The following is a 15,770-nucleotide window of genomic DNA, read 5'->3' on the forward strand; positions in this document are numbered from 1 at the left end:
TAAATTCTGATTGGATGAGCCTTGTTCGAAGCCATTGTAAAATGACTGTAAATGCACACCTGTGACTGCGCATTCTAGATTAATGCATCAAGTTGCTACCTTGCTTTTTTGGCAAACACCAACATGCTAAAGGTTAGGAAAATGAACTATATTAATTGGAGGAAGGATTCTTTATTCCAACAAATATTAATTATAAATATGTAACTGTTTATTGGACACTAGTTTCTTTTATCATATTGCTGTTGCCACTGTTGTATAAAAACAGTTTATGAAACCAATTGCTTTTTTGATAGTTTTACTCTAAAATAAAGCAATAGACCACTATTCTACAATAAGCAAGCTATATCAAAAAGGCAGTAGAGCGCAACAGTGTGGTTCGAGAAGTACAAATCCTGTTCATTTTTCCCATATTTTAAACACTTTATGATACAGTTGTATTCATTAACATTAGTTAACATGAACTAACAATGAACAATACTTTTACAACACTTATTATTCTTGGTTAATGTTAATTTCAACTTTTTAAATTAAAAGTTGATATGTTAACATTAGTTAATGCATTATGAACTAACAATGATTGTTATTTTATTAATTAACATTAACTAAGATTATTAAATTATGTTTAAAAATATTGTTCATAGTTAATGATACCTAATTCATTAACTAATGTTCATGAATAGAACCTTATTGTAAAGTGTTACTTTTAAAGACTTACAGTGAGCTCCAAGGTTGTTAATCGATATTCTAGGCTTCTGTTGAAGCCATCAATCCATACTTTGTGGTGAATTTCTACACTACCCATGATCCAGCAGAGAACAATCCACCAATCAAAGAATTGCCGAAAACAAAGCGTGGCAAAAGAGCTATGCAGTGACTTCCCACTCCCATGACGCACTGTCATACACTCTCAAACGACTTGTAAAAGTGTATATATCTGAATATTTTGCAATAAACTTAAAATATATATTTTTCTGCTGTAAAAAAAATATATATATATATTTTTGCCATTGTTGGGCTCTATTTGCTCTTGTAACTGAAAGGCAGGACGTCTGTTATACACCCGGTATGTTGAGTGTTGTGATTTCTCCCATTCATTTGTCCACCGTATTGTCGGTTCATTTCCTCCTCCTTTATAGTGTTTCTGGTTTAAATGAGAAAGAGTAAGGAGAACTGAAGAAATAGAGTGAGAAAAGAGTTAATGGAATGAGGGATCGCAGAGCTGGAGAGTTTCTTGGACAGTTGAGGCAGAGTATGTGGAGGAAAGGTGAACGTGGGCTGAAGAATGAACAGATGGAGGGAGATTTCAGGGAAATGGGAAAGGTGACTGAGTAGGAGCTGAGAGAGAGAGGCAGCAGAGAGCAATGAGGTGGTGAGAGGTACAGAGAATGTTGTCATAGCCAGATAGTGTTGAGGGTCCTAAACCTGATACAGGACAACTTTAATGACCTGTTGAAATTTCCCATTGCGTCTTATTAAAAAGCATCAGCTAAAAAAGGAAATTACATTTAACCTGGGCCGTAATCACAATATACATTGAGGGGGATAGCCAGATATGGCCAAATCGCCACTGTCTAATTGTCATTTAGTTGTTTCAGGAATAACATAATAGTTTAAAAAAGTTACATTTTTTGCATGCTCAGTAGTCTAACACCACTCGTAAATGTCATTTGAGATAGTCAATCAAATCGGTGAAGGCGGGACTCAAGTTTAAGAAGCTAATCGGGCCGGGAACCTCGTGGATTATTCCAGCGCCACGCATCAGCAAGCAGTTCATTTTAAGAGTGTTTGTGTCATGTAAGATGTAAGTATCTAACTAAACGTGCTATATTTGCCCGGTGTTTTATGACTGAAATGTTGTACCGACCAACAGTCATTTCCAAGGGTGCAAACTATCCTCTATTTGGCGAAATTCGCCATTTTGAATTTAAAATATGTCATGTAGAGAGTAGAGTAGTTTGCAGCGTATCAGGCTTAAAATAAAGAGTGAATGAGTGTATATTGTAAAGGAATTGAATGAATGTGGATGTCTGACAGGCTTTTCAAGTAGCTTAAGAAAATTCCCTTGACATTGTTTAAGAAAATGATCCATAAAACAAAAAGTAGAGCGTTATCACTATCAGATTAGAACTAGAACATTAGACCTGTGACTTGTGACTTCCATTGTGTTTTTATGTTGTGGCAAGGGCAGTGTCATATATTTTTAAATGCAAATATTAGGTAGTATATATATATATATACCCATCAGCCACAACATTAAAACCACCTGCCTAATATTGTGTAGGTTCCCCTCGTGCCACCAAAACAGCGCCAACCCGCATCTCAAAATAGTATTCTGAAATACTATTCTTCTCACAACAATTGTACAGAGCGTTATTCTGAGTTACCGTAGACTTCAGCTGTTCGAACCAGTCTGGCCATTCTCTGTTGACCTCTCTCATCAACAAGGCATTTCTGCCCACAGAACTGTTTTTTGTTTTTGGCACCATTCTGAGTAAATTCTACAGACTGATGTGCGTGAAAATCCCAGGAGATCAGCAGTTACAGAAATACTTAAACCAGCCTGTCTGGCACCAACAATCATCCATGCAATTATCTAATCAGTCAATCGTGTGGCAGCAGTGCATAAAATCATTCAGATACGGGTCAGGAGCTTCAGTTAATGTTCATATCAACCATAAGAATGGGGAAAAAAATGTGATCTCAGTGATTTGGAGCATGGCATGATTGTTGGTGCCAGATGGGCTGGTCTGAATATTTCTGTAACTGCTGATCTCCTGGGAATTTCACACACAACAGTCTCTAGAATTACTTGCAAGCCGAAGAACGCCATCCCAGCCGTGAAGTATGGGGGTGGCAGCATCATATTGTGGGGGTCCTTTGCTGCAGGAGGGACTGGTTCACTTCACAAAATAGATGGCATCATGAGGAAGGAAAATTATGTGGATATATTGAAGCAACATCTCAAGACATCAGCCATGAAGATAAAGGTCGGTCGCAAATGAGTCTTCCAAATGGACAATGGTCCAAGCATACCTCCAAAGTTGTGGCAAAATGGCTTAAGGACCACAAAGTCAAGGTATTGGAGTGGCCATCACAAAGCCCTGACCTCAGTCCGATAGAAAATATGTGGGCAGATCTGAAAATGCGTGTGCAAGCAAGGAGACCTACAAACCTGACTCAGATACAACAGTTCTGTCTGGAGGAATGGGCCAAAATTCCAGCAAATTATTGTGAGAAGCTTGTGGAAGGCTACCTGAAACATTTGACCCAAGTTAAACAATTTAAAGGCAATGCTACCAAATACCAACAAAGTGTATTTAAATTTCTGCCCCACTGGGAATGTGATGAAAGAAGTAAAAGCTGAAACAAATCATTCTCTGTACTATTATTCTGACATTTCACATTCTTAAAATAGTGATCCTAACTGACCTAAGAAAGGAAATGTTTTCTACGATTAAATGTCAAGAATTGTAAAAAAACTGCATTTAAATGTATTTGGCTAAGGTGTATGTAAATTTCTGACTTCAACTGTGTATATATGTATGTGTGTATAATATATATGTATTTGTGTATAATATATATATATATATATATATATATACACACACACACACACACTGGTGGCCAAAAGTTTGGAATAATGATTTTGATCTTTTGGAAAGAAATTGGTACTTATATTCACCAAAGTGGCATTCAGCTGATCACAATGTATAGTCAGGACATTAATAACATGAAAAATTACAATTACAATTTGAAAAAAATGTTCATAACTTCTTAAACTACTTCGAAGAGTTGTCATAAAAAAATCCTCCACGTGCAGCAATGACAGCTTTGCAGATCCTTGGCTTTCTAGCTGTCAGTTTGTCCAGATACTCAGGTGACATTTCACTCCACGCTTCCTGTAGCACTTGCCATAGATGTGGCTGTCTGGTCAGGCATTTCTCACACACCTTACAGTCTAGCTGATCCCACAAAAGCTCAATGGGGTTAAGATCCATAACACTCTTTTCCAGTTATCTGTTGTCCAATGTCTGTGTTTCTTTGCCCACTCTAATCTTTCCTTTTTGTTTTTCTGTTTCAAGAGTGGCTTTTTCTTTGCAATTCTTCCCATAAGGCCTGCACCACTGAGACTTCTCTTTACTGTTGTACATAAAACTGGTGTTGAGCGGGTAGAATTCAATGAAGCTGTCAGCTGAGGACATGTGAGGTGTCTATTTCTCAAACTAGAGACTCTGATGTACTTATCCTCTTGTTTAGTTGTACATCTGGCCTTCCACATCTCTTTCTGTCCTTGTTAGAGCCAGTTGTCCTTTGTCTTTGAAGACTGTAGTCTGCGTGCACTTTTGTCTGAAATCTAAAGTTTTTTGGCAATTTCAAGCATTGTATAGCCTTCATTCCTCAAAACAATGACTGACTGATGAGTTTCTAGATAAAGCTGTTTCTTTTTTTGCCATTTTTGACCTAATATTGACCTTAAGACATACCAGTCTATTTCATACTGTGGCAACTCAAAAACAAACACAAAGACAATGTTAAGCTTCATTTAATGAACCAAATAGCTTTCAGCTGTGTTTGATATAATGGCAAGTGATTTTCTAGTACCAAAAGTAGCAATTTAGCATGATTACTCAAGGATAAAGTGTTGGAGTGATGGCTGCTGGAAATGGGGCCTGTCTAGATTTAATCAAAAATGACTTTTTTCAAATAGTGATGGTGCTGTTTTTTACATCAGTAATGTCCCGACTATACTTTGTGATCAGTTGAATGCCACTTTGGTGAATTAAAGTACCAATTTCCTTCCGAAACAGCAAAATCTGTACACTATTTCAAACTTTTGGCTGCCAGTGTATATATATATATATATATATATATATATATATATATATATATATATATATATATATATATATATATATAATGTTTTAAATAATGACCTCAAAACTGTAAAACTGACCATTGTCCCAGGCAACCAGTTTCTTGCATCACTCTGTGGTCTCATTCTTCTCACATAATTTAATAATTCAGCAACTTAAATATTTGGTCCATTTATTTACTTGACAAGTCACCATGTAAAAAGTGATATAATTTACAGTCAGCTGGTCGTTGACAGCCGGTCACAATATAAAGCCAGTTATGGTGAAACAAAAACCCCTCTCTATTTTGCGCTAGTGACCAGCTGAATGTACTGTATGTTATCCCGTACATATTTGTTTGGCCAATTTCATTATGTTAATGAAAAATATTCTGAACAATATTTCAGCAGTTCAAAAGACATATCCATCAGGACAACATACACTGTGTTGAGAATGTTACTAGATGATGTAATTAGATGACATAAGGTCAGGGGTTAGGGATTAGCATGTCTGGGCCAGCTACTGTTGTCAATCCTTGTCCTTGTTCTTGTGGATACCTCTGGTATCCATCTCTGTCCAGTACCACCAGTTGACAGAATGATTGATGGAATCATCACTGAGTTGTTCCACCAGGGCCATCTCTGTTTTTACAAGCCCAACAGCAGCTCCTCTATGTGGGACCCACTGGAGAGAGGTTGTGGTCACCTCGGCTGCCCATTTACAGAAGGAAACTTGTAGTGTTTGTGTCTGTGGTGCCAGCTATTACTTTCCTCTGTATAGCTGGGGCTTGTGTAAGCTAAACATGGTGTCATCCACAATGAGATCATGAGTTTGATTTCTAAGTTTTAATTCAGATTTCTTATTGTCTCTTATAATCCTCCTGGTTTTACTCTTTTATTCTCAGCGGCAAGCGAAATACACTGAAAATAAGCTGAAAGCCATTAAAGCCAGGAATGAGTACCTCTTGGCTCTGGAGGCAACCAACAGCTGCGTCTTCAAATACTACATCCATGATCTATCTGACCTCATAGATGTAAGTACACTTTTATCACATTACTATAGCTTCAAAGAAGCCTGTTTGTGAATCTCACTGAAGCCCTGGTTCTAAACCTAGTTACTGTAGCAGCCTACTGTCTAAGGAGCAGTCTTCAAAGACAGTATCCGAAAGGCCAAAGTATACTTCGGTTGTGTTGTTGATCGCTCCGCGCACAGTATGCGTGACTTAAAATTGTGTCGACAGTCTGCACAGAGCACATACACCTGATGTTGACTGTACTAAAGGAGTATCACAAAGCATTCATAGTGCACATGCGTCAAACGCATTCGTATTCACTCAGGGTCAAAAAAGTAAAGGCAACACGGTCGACCGGGTGCGATCTGATCTCAAACGCTCAAAAACGAAGTATACCCGAGCCTTAAAGGGATAGTTCACCCAAAAATGAAAATTCTCTCATAATTTACTCACCCTCATGATATCCCAGGTGTGTATGAATTTCTTCACCAGAACACATTTGAAGAAAATGTGAAAAATATCATAGCTCAGTAGATCCTTAAAATGCAAGTGGATGGTGATTTGACTTTTGAAGCTGCAGAAATCACAGATAGTCAGCATAAATGTCATCCATACGAGTCCAGCTGTTAAATTAATGTCTTCTAAAGCAACACAATCTCTTTTGGGGCGAAAAAGATCAATGTGCAGGTACTTCTAAATCAGCGCTTCCGGTAAGCAGCTCTATGCGCGTGTGTTGTAATCGCGTTGGCACAGGAGACACGTGAGAACTGAGGCATGTGCGACACACATGATAGAGCAGCACTGTTTATAAGTGAGTAGGAGGAACGCTGTACAGAAGCTTCATTGGTTTTGGTTTAGATCTGTATTTATCTGTTTCTTTACTCGCAGTGGTGCATTTGTGTGCTTATCCTGGATGTCTCAACCGAGAGGAGAATGTGAGATTATGTCCACGACATGGCAACGCGAATACGTCACACGAGAGACCATGTGATCTCCACCCTCTTGTGAAGCTTATCAGAAGCGATGGATTGTAGTTAAAAAGAACTTAAATATTGATCTTTTTCGCACTAGAAGCGATCGTATTGCTTAAGAAGACATTAATTTAACCGCTGGAGTCGTATCGATGACGTTTATGCTGACCATCTGTACTTTTTGGAGCTTCAAATGTTGAAACACCATCCGCTTGCATTTTAAGGGCCTACTGAGCTGAGATATTTTTAAATTTTTCTTCAAATGTGTCCTGGTGAAGAAAGAAAGTCATACACATATGGGATATCATGAGGGTGAGTAAATAATGAGAGAATTTTCATTTTTGGGTGAACTATCCCTTTAACAGTCATGGAACCTCATAAGTGACTGATTTGGAATGCTCTGCATAGGCAGCACACCACAGAAAAAGTGCTTCGCACATGAGACTCAACTCACAATTGTTTTCAATAGAGTTTGCCATTAGCATGTTGCTAAGCTCATAACGTGATAGTGTAATCAGAAAAAATACATAGTACATACAGTACAAATATCGAGTGAATAATCCATTATTAATTACACAGAAACATTTTTCACAGACCAAATTATATTTAGAATACACATTTCTCTCACTTCATTCATGGGTTCATATTTTTCTTTAAACTCGTCACTGTGTATTCTGGGATTGGCTTCCATGTGAAGGAAGTGCAATGCTGCCGTACGCCATGTCCACACTAATACGTCTTTGTTTGAAAACTAATTGATTTAGCTACATTTACACCTATCATCCACACTAGAATGCCGTTTTCCTGCACCAGAAATAAAGCATTTTGAAAAACGCTTTCCATTACCACTTAGTTTGGAAAACAAAGGAAACTGGAAACAAAGTTTTCAAAAACAGATGAGTAAAACCGAAAAATGTTCTTGCGCAGAAAATGCTAGATGTTGTGCAGTGAATAGATCAAAACACATTTTCTCGAGATATGTTTTTACCAGTTAAAGTTCTTTTTATCTTGACACGGCGCCTAAAACACGCAGCACTCCTGCGCGAGACGCTAAAATATTCAAAGATGTCCATCTAGTGCATGTTACATAATAAAAATATTGAAGAACATAGCAGATTGATGCAAAAACGCATCCGTGTAAACAGCCTTTTATAATTTTTTCTAAAACAGCGAATATTAGGAGGAAGCATAATCATACTGCCTACCTTTAGAAACAGCCTTTGCATTTGGAGTTTACATGTGATGCCTTAAAATAATGCCTCTGTAGGCAGCTTACTAGGTTTTGGAACAAAGCATATGTTTCTATTGTTCTGTTATAAAGAAATGCATTCAAAACCCCTTTGAGAGATAAATAAAAAGCCTCCTGATACCTTGGTTGTGCTCTTATCAAATTTCTTCATAACACATTTTTTTTTTTTTTACTTACTGAGGAACTATGGATATTTTCATGATTATTATTTGACTTCATAATGCAGTTAAGCTCAACTCATAGAGTGTTCTAAGGTGTTCTAAAAACTTTCATACAAAAGTGGGTGAAAGGGTATTGGCCTCAATGTGCCTGCGATAAAAGTGTCACACTTTGCAGTAATACCCTGTGACAGTGAACTGCCTCTTCAGGCTTATTTCTTTGAGTCTGACACCACAGGTAGAGCTGCAGCAAGGGTGAGCTCCACAGTAGGGCCCACTTGTCCCTTCCTGTTAGCATCACACTCCTTCTAACAAGTTACCCACAAAGTGGTCAAATCTCCTCTTCATATTACCCTCATTTGCTGCACGTGGGGGTCCACACACTTCTTGATCAGAGCTTCTTTCTGAGTGAGGAGCTGTGAATAGGGAAGATGGATTTACTTTGAGCACTCTTTCATTTTAAGCAATCAGAGCGTGGAAGTGAAACTTTCAAAGTATATACGGGGTAAAAGAAAAATGGGAGAGTTGGTTACCCTTCTGTCACTCACTCGACGTTGTGTCAAGGTAGTGACACTAGGGGTCGCTCTTGAGAGCCCCGAACACCTCAGATTTTTTAGAAAAGGCCAATGAGAATTGGCGAGTGGAATTTGCATGTCACTCCCCTGGACATAAAAGGAGCTGGCTCGCAACCACTCATTCAGATTTTTTCTTCGGAGCCGAGCGGTTGTACTATCAGCGAGCTGAATACTACTGCTGTTCCATTCACCTCTTAAGAAGCGTATGCTGTTGGATATACGGCGCATTTCCAGCAGCTTTCTCTCCTTCTGCACGACGAGTGCAGATTTCGCCCCTGGGCGCTTCGACAGCGCTAAAAGTGAGTATATTCCTGCTAAAGAGCATATTTTCTCTATTAGAGCACACACATTGACATTGAACGTCTTTTTAAAGACACGTCTTTATAAAGATGCCTTTCCGTCTTTGTGTGATTCCTGGATGTGGTCGCTATCTCTCCGCTTCCGATGGCCACGGGCACTGCCTCACGTGTCTGGGCAGTGATTACACTGAGGCAGCGTTCGTGGATGGTTCATGTTCTCATTGCAAGAATATGACCATGGCAACGTTGCAGTCGCGGCTTTCCTTCTTCCGGGGGAAAGCCACTCTAGCCGCCCTCGGCGCCTCGCCTTTTACCTCCGGGTACGAGGCCGGCCCGGCTTGCGCTGGAGGCGATTTGGGGGCTTCAATGGGTGCGAGTTCCGAGAGGAGACCAGCTCACCCCAGGGCCTGCTTGGTGTCCCTTTCGGAGCTCCAGAGTGGGATGAGTGCTCGATCGCTGCATTGGAGAGCGTACTGGTGATTTCAGCCGAGGACTCGACTGGGCTGCCACCTTCAGGTCGGCCCTCACAGTCTGAGGCTGATGGCGAGATGACCGCCATGCTTGACCGGGCCGCCGCGTGTGTTGGGTTGGAGTGGAACCATCCACCCTCCCCTGAGCCCTCGTGGCTAGATGACTGGTTCCCCCCCGGTCCCTTTCTTCCCAGAAGTGCACAATGAGCTGATGAGGTCATGGAGGGCACGTTTTTCTGCCCGAAACCGACCTCCCAGCTCGTCCGCTCTCACTACCCTCGATGGCGGGGCAGCCCACAGGTATACGGAGGTCCCTCAGGTGGATAAGACGGTTACAGTGCACCTGTGCCCGCAAAGCGCAGCCATCTGGTGGGATCGCCCGGCACTCCCTTCCAATGCCTGTAGGACAACGTCGTCTCTGATGGCCAAAGCCTACAGCGCCGCTGGTCAGGCCGCCTCTGCCCTGCATGCCATAGCCCTCCTGCAAGTACACCAGGCCAAGGCACTAAAGGAACTGCACGTTGGTAGTCCTGATCCCGATGTGATGCAGGAGCTGCGCTCGGCAACCGACATCGCCCTCCGGGCGACGAAGGTCACGGCACGAGCACTCGGGCAGGCGATGTCCACTCTCGTGGTCCAGGAACGCCACCAGTGGCTGAATCTGGTGGAGATGATGGACGTGGACAAGGTTCGCTTTCTCAACGTCCCCATCTCCCAGATCGGCTATTCAGCGACACCGTCAAGGACTGCACCCAGCAGTTCTCGGCGATGAGGAAGCAGACAGAGACTATACAACACATCTTGCCCCGGCGCGGCTCAAGATCCCGTATCCCGTCTGCTCGCCGAGGGTGTCCCCCTGTGGCGGTGAAAGCCCAGGTGGCTCCGCCTCAGCCCGAGCCCAGTTCTCGGCCCCAGCGTAGAGCCACCTGCAGGAAGCTGACGCCCCCCGCCTCAGGCCGGCACGAGGACCCAGAAGGCTCCTAAGCACCCCTGAGACATACGACCTAGAGAGCAATGTCTGCTGCAAACCCAGAGCTGGTATCCAGACCACTCCATCCCCTGGTGGAGGGCCGGGAGGTAATACTTTGGTTTCCTTTTCTTTTATGTTTGCCGAACCCCGAATGGACTGCGGTACCCACATTCTCAAAAGACCAGTTTCCTCACTCCCTGGGTCACATAGCCAGTGTTTATGACCGCCGTTATCATGACAATCGGGCAATGTGCACCTGCAACTTAGACGCTGCGAACGCGGGCCCCCCGCCTTCGCTTGTTCGGTCGCACCACACTCACACCCACGGCCAGGTGGTTGTGATGGACTACGAGGATGGTCCCTCCTCCCCCGTCGCCGACTCCCCCGATGCCGGGTACATGGAGCAAGGTAAGTGCTTCGAGGGTCACCTCAGTGCAACCTTGAGTTCGAGACGAAGTGAGACTCCTCGACGTGGCATCCTCTGCTCCCTCCCACCATGAGGCCCCACCCACAGGTACGTTAAACGCGATCGTCCCCTTAGTGCCCCTCGCCCAGAGCTTGGACGTGTGGCTAGCGCTTTCCAACCTGTCGCGATGGTTGGCCAGGACCATCCGACTTGGCTACACGATTCAGTTCACCAGGCGCCCACCCCGGTTCAGCGGCATCCACTTCACTTCGGTGAGGGGCGAGAACACCGCCACCTTGCGTGCGGAGATTGTGACCCTTCTGCGCAAGGGCGCAATAGAGCCTGTCCCTCCAGCCAAGATGAAGAAAGGGTTTTACAGCCTTTACTTCATCATACCGAAGAAAGGCGGTGGGTTGCGGCCAATATTGGACCTGCGAGTTCTGAACCGGGCCTTGCACAGACTCCCGTTCAAGATGCTGATGCTAAAGCACATTTTGGCGTGTGTCCAGCATCAAGATTGGTACGCGGCAGTAGAACTGAAGGACGCGTACTTTCATGTCTCGGTTCTACCTCGACACAGACCCTTCCTACGGTTTGCTTTCGACGGCCGGGTATATCAGTACAAGGTTCTCCCCTTCGGCCTGTCCCTGTCCCCTCGCGTCTGCACGAAAGTCACAGAGGCAGTTCTTGCCCCATTAAGGAAAGTGGGCCTCCGCATACTCAACTACCTCGACGACTGGCTGATTCTAGCTTACTCTCGAGAGTTGCTGAATCCTCGTAGGCCATGCCTGTTCCCCTCATGGGATCTCTCCATGGTCCTCCTGGGCCTTCGCGGAGCCCCATTTGAGCCGCTAGAGTCAGTCGAGTTGAAAGCCCACTCCTTGAAGACGGCCCTCCCGATTGCGCTCACCTCCATCAAGAGGGTCGGAGACCTGCAAGCATTCTCTGTCAGCGATACCTGCCTGGAGTTCGGTCTGGGTGACTTTCACGTAATCCTGAGACCCCGGCCGGGCTATGTGCCCAAGGTTCCCACAACCCCCTTCAGGGATCAGGTGGTGAACCTGCAAGCGCTGCCCCAGGAGGAGGCAGACCCAGCCCTGTCATTGCTGTGTCCAGTGCATACTTTGCACATCTACTTGGATCACACAGAGCTTTAGACGCTCTGAGCAGCTCTTTGTTCGCTTTGGCGGACAGCGGAAAGGGAATGCTGTCTCCAAACAGAGGCTTGCCCACTGGGTCGTGGATACCATCACTATGGCATACCAGGCCCAGGCCGTGCCCGCCCCTTCAGGAATTTGAGCACTCTCCACAAGGAGTCTGGCATCCTCATGGGCACTGGCCCATGGCACCTCTTTAGCAGACATCTGCAGGACAGCGGGCTGGGCAACACCCAATACCTTCGCGAGATTTTACAATCTCCGGGTTGAGCCGGTTTAATCCCGTGTTCTGTCAGGTACGAACAGGTAAGTTCGGGAATATGGACAGCTGGCTGGGTGTATCGCTTGCGTATAGCGCCTTTCCCCTCCAAAGAGGTGAAGATGTGTGCTTCTTTTCCCATGAGAGTTCACGAACCCGTGAACCCTGGATGTCCTTCTTCTCTAGCCCTGTGGCTCGCCAATTCAGCGGAGGAATTCACAGCCGGAACCAGTACGTGTACTAATATGCCCTTACTGAGGTAGGTGCTCCACAGGTGCCGGTTACTCCGGTAACCCCCTGTGATGTATTTTCCGCAGTACGGTCTCCCTGTCAGCAGACATGCGTCTCCTTTCGACAGAGCCCTCTCTGTCCCAGTCGCCATGTTTGTAGAGCTCCTCCCCTTTCAAGCAGGACCTACCAACGCGCCTCTTCCATATGCGGCTCAGAGCCCACATGACATGCTTGCCACATGTTGCCTCCCCTCCAGGCAGGATGTGGTCTCCGAGGGGTCTTTTTCCCCTGAAAGAATAGGATAGGAAAAGAACACCTTCCCTGGCGCATATATTGAGCGTTAAAATGGCCCCAGCCAAATAACTGAATACTCTGTGGAGAGAAAACAGGCTGCACGGCCTGCTTCCATACTAGATACGTCTCTTCCCCTCCCAGGGATGATACGATGTTTTTTGGGGCGTTGGGGGAGGCTGCAAGCAGACCGATGCACCTGCTACTACGCACGCAGCAGCTTGCTTGCACCTGCACCGGCAGTCCACTTAACACAGTTCAGCTAGTTGTGACATTTCGTATAGGGACCCCTACTGTCACTACATCGACACAACATTGAGTGAGTGACAGAAGGGGAATGTCTCGGTTACTGTCGTAACCTCTGTTCCCTGATGGAGGGAACGAGACATTATGTCCCCCCGCCACAATGCTGTACTACCCGCTGAAATGGCCGGGACCCTGTCTCGGCTTCTCAGCACAAAACCTGAATGAGTGGTTGCGAGCCAGCTCCTTTTATATCCGTATGTCCGGGGGAGTGGCATGCAAATTCCACTCGCCAATTCTCATTGGCCTTTTCTCAAAAATCTGAGGTGTTCGGGGCTCTCAAGAGCGACCCCTAGTGTCACTACATCGACATAACGTCTCATTCCCTCCATCAGGGAACGGAGGTTACGACAGTAACCGAGACATTTCTCAGTGCTCAAGGGGGAATAAGAGGAGCAGGCCAGGTTACCTCCCTGCGGAGATCCAGGCATGTTCTGTGTGTTTTGATTGGATGGTCATGTTATAATATGTTGGTTTCAGCTCAAATTTTTTTTCTTAAAAAACAAACAATACAGCCTCATGCCATCCTAGATGTGTATGACTTTCTTCAGGAAAACACAAACAAAGATTTTAGAAGAATATCTCAGCTCTGTAGGTCCATAGAATGCAAGTGAATAGTGATCAGACCTTTGTTGCTCCAAAAATCACATAAAGGAAACCATATGACTCCAGTGGTTAAATCCATTTCTTCAGAAGCAGGTGTGGGTGAAAAACAGATCAAAATGTAAGTCCTTTTTCACTCTAAATCTCCACTTTCACATTTACATCTGATTTACATCACATTAAAGTGGAGATTTAGAGTGAAAAAGGACTTAAATATTGTTCTGTTTCTCACCACACCTATTTTATTGGTTCTGAAGATATGGATTTAACCACTGGAGTCATATGGATTACTTTTATGTTTCCTTAATGTGATTTTTGGAGCTACAAAGGTCCGGTCACCATTCACTTGCTTTGTATGGATCTACAGAGCTGAAATATATATATATTTTTAAATCTTCGTTTGTATTCTGCTGAAGAAAGATAGTCATACACATCTGGGATGGCATGAGGGTGAGTAATTGAAAAGAGAATTTTCATTTTTGGTTATCCCTTTAAATGCATATATATATATATATATATATATATATATATATATATATATATATTATTATTATTATTTTTTTTTTATTTTTGCACATTAAAAATTCTATTGTCAGCATGAAAATTTGAGTGAAAAGTTTAATTGAAAAATTCTAATGAATTGGTATGAGCTGGCATGGACCCCTCAAGTTTGTACAAAACAATTCTTGACTTGACAACCCAAAATACCAAAAGGTTCCCTTTTTCTTTCCCCTCTCTCAGTGCTGTGACCTGGGCTACCATGCCAGCCTGAACCGTGCACTTCGTACCTACCTCTCGGCTGAGTTTAATGTGGAGACGTCCAAGCACAGTGGTCTGGAGACCATTGAGAACGCTGCAGAGAACCTAGAGGCCAACGATGACAAACAAAGGCTCATGGAGACCTACAACAATGTCTTCTGCCCTCCGATGCGCTTCGACTTCCAGTCTCACATGGGTGATATGGTCAGTTTATGTCAGCATATCATGGTTATGATTGCTTATGACATTGTACTGGTATAACAAAGTGCTAGGATGTGGAAATTACTTTCAAGCCTCAAGCAATATACTCTACCAACAGCCAAGCCAAAATGTTGGTTAACACTATTCAGGTTTCCATCAAGTTGCAAAATAACATTAGTAAAATGTTATTGGTTCTGTACTGTTTCCAGAAATTAAAATCCTTTTGGATCCAATATATCAAATATTTGAATTTCAAATCCAGGGTATGCTGAGTGACTCCAGTCAGGCTTCCTAAGAAACCAATTGGCCCGGTTGCTAGGGTGGGTAGAGTCACGTTGGGTTAACCTCCTCATGGTCGCTATAATGTGTTTCTCACTCTCGGTGGGGCACGTGGTGAGTTGTGCGTGGATGCCACGGAGAATAGCGTGAGCCTCCACAAGCGCTACGTCTCCGCGGTAACGCGCTCAACAAGCCATGTGATAAAATACGTGGATTGACGGTCTCAGACGTGGAGCCAACTGAGATTCATCCTCCGCCACCCGGATTGAGGCAAGTCACTATGCCACCACGAGGACTTGGGCATTCCAAATAGGGGAGAAAAAATAAAAAATAAAATACAATTTTATAACATCAAGAAATCACCTTAACAAAATGCCAATCATTACTGTTACACAATGATCAGCATTGTCTCTCTGGAATTATATGATAGTCTTGCATGTCCAAACAAACCTAGGCACCTCGAGGAATGAAGCATTTCTCAATCAGATTGTTACAGTGACAGGCATGTCTTCTGAGAGACCTCTATTACCTCTGTCCTGTTTTCTGATGTTGTCATTAGACTATCCAGTCATTATATAACTGATTATCCATCTTTTTCTTGAATGTGGAAGTGTTCCATGATTCATAACAGAAGCCTGTTTTTTTACTTTCCGGTCTTCGGTGCTTTTACTCGGTTTCACGTTTGATAATGTGATGTTTAGCATATTAAATATGTAAAAATGTC

At 43.6% G+C, this 15,770-nt stretch overlaps 1 protein-coding gene across 3 annotated transcripts in view; it reads left to right on the top strand.

Moving 5' to 3' along the window:
- The window catches only part of LOC127428277 (SLIT-ROBO Rho GTPase-activating protein 2-like), a 184,231-nt gene that overhangs the window by 132,845 nt on the left and 35,616 nt on the right, over positions 1-15,770 (top strand). For all 3 annotated transcript variants that reach the window (XM_051676516.1, XM_051676517.1, XM_051676518.1), the window contains exons 7-8: positions 5,758-5,886; positions 14,549-14,770. In XM_051676516.1, the coding sequence (XP_051532476.1) occupies positions 5,758-5,886; positions 14,549-14,770 (351 nt within the window). The remainder of the gene's footprint in view (positions 1-5,757; positions 5,887-14,548; positions 14,771-15,770) is intronic.

This window comes from Myxocyprinus asiaticus, chromosome 37 (assembly GCF_019703515.2).
Source record: "Myxocyprinus asiaticus isolate MX2 ecotype Aquarium Trade chromosome 37, UBuf_Myxa_2, whole genome shotgun sequence".
NCBI lineage: Eukaryota > Metazoa > Chordata > Actinopteri > Cypriniformes > Catostomidae > Myxocyprinus > Myxocyprinus asiaticus.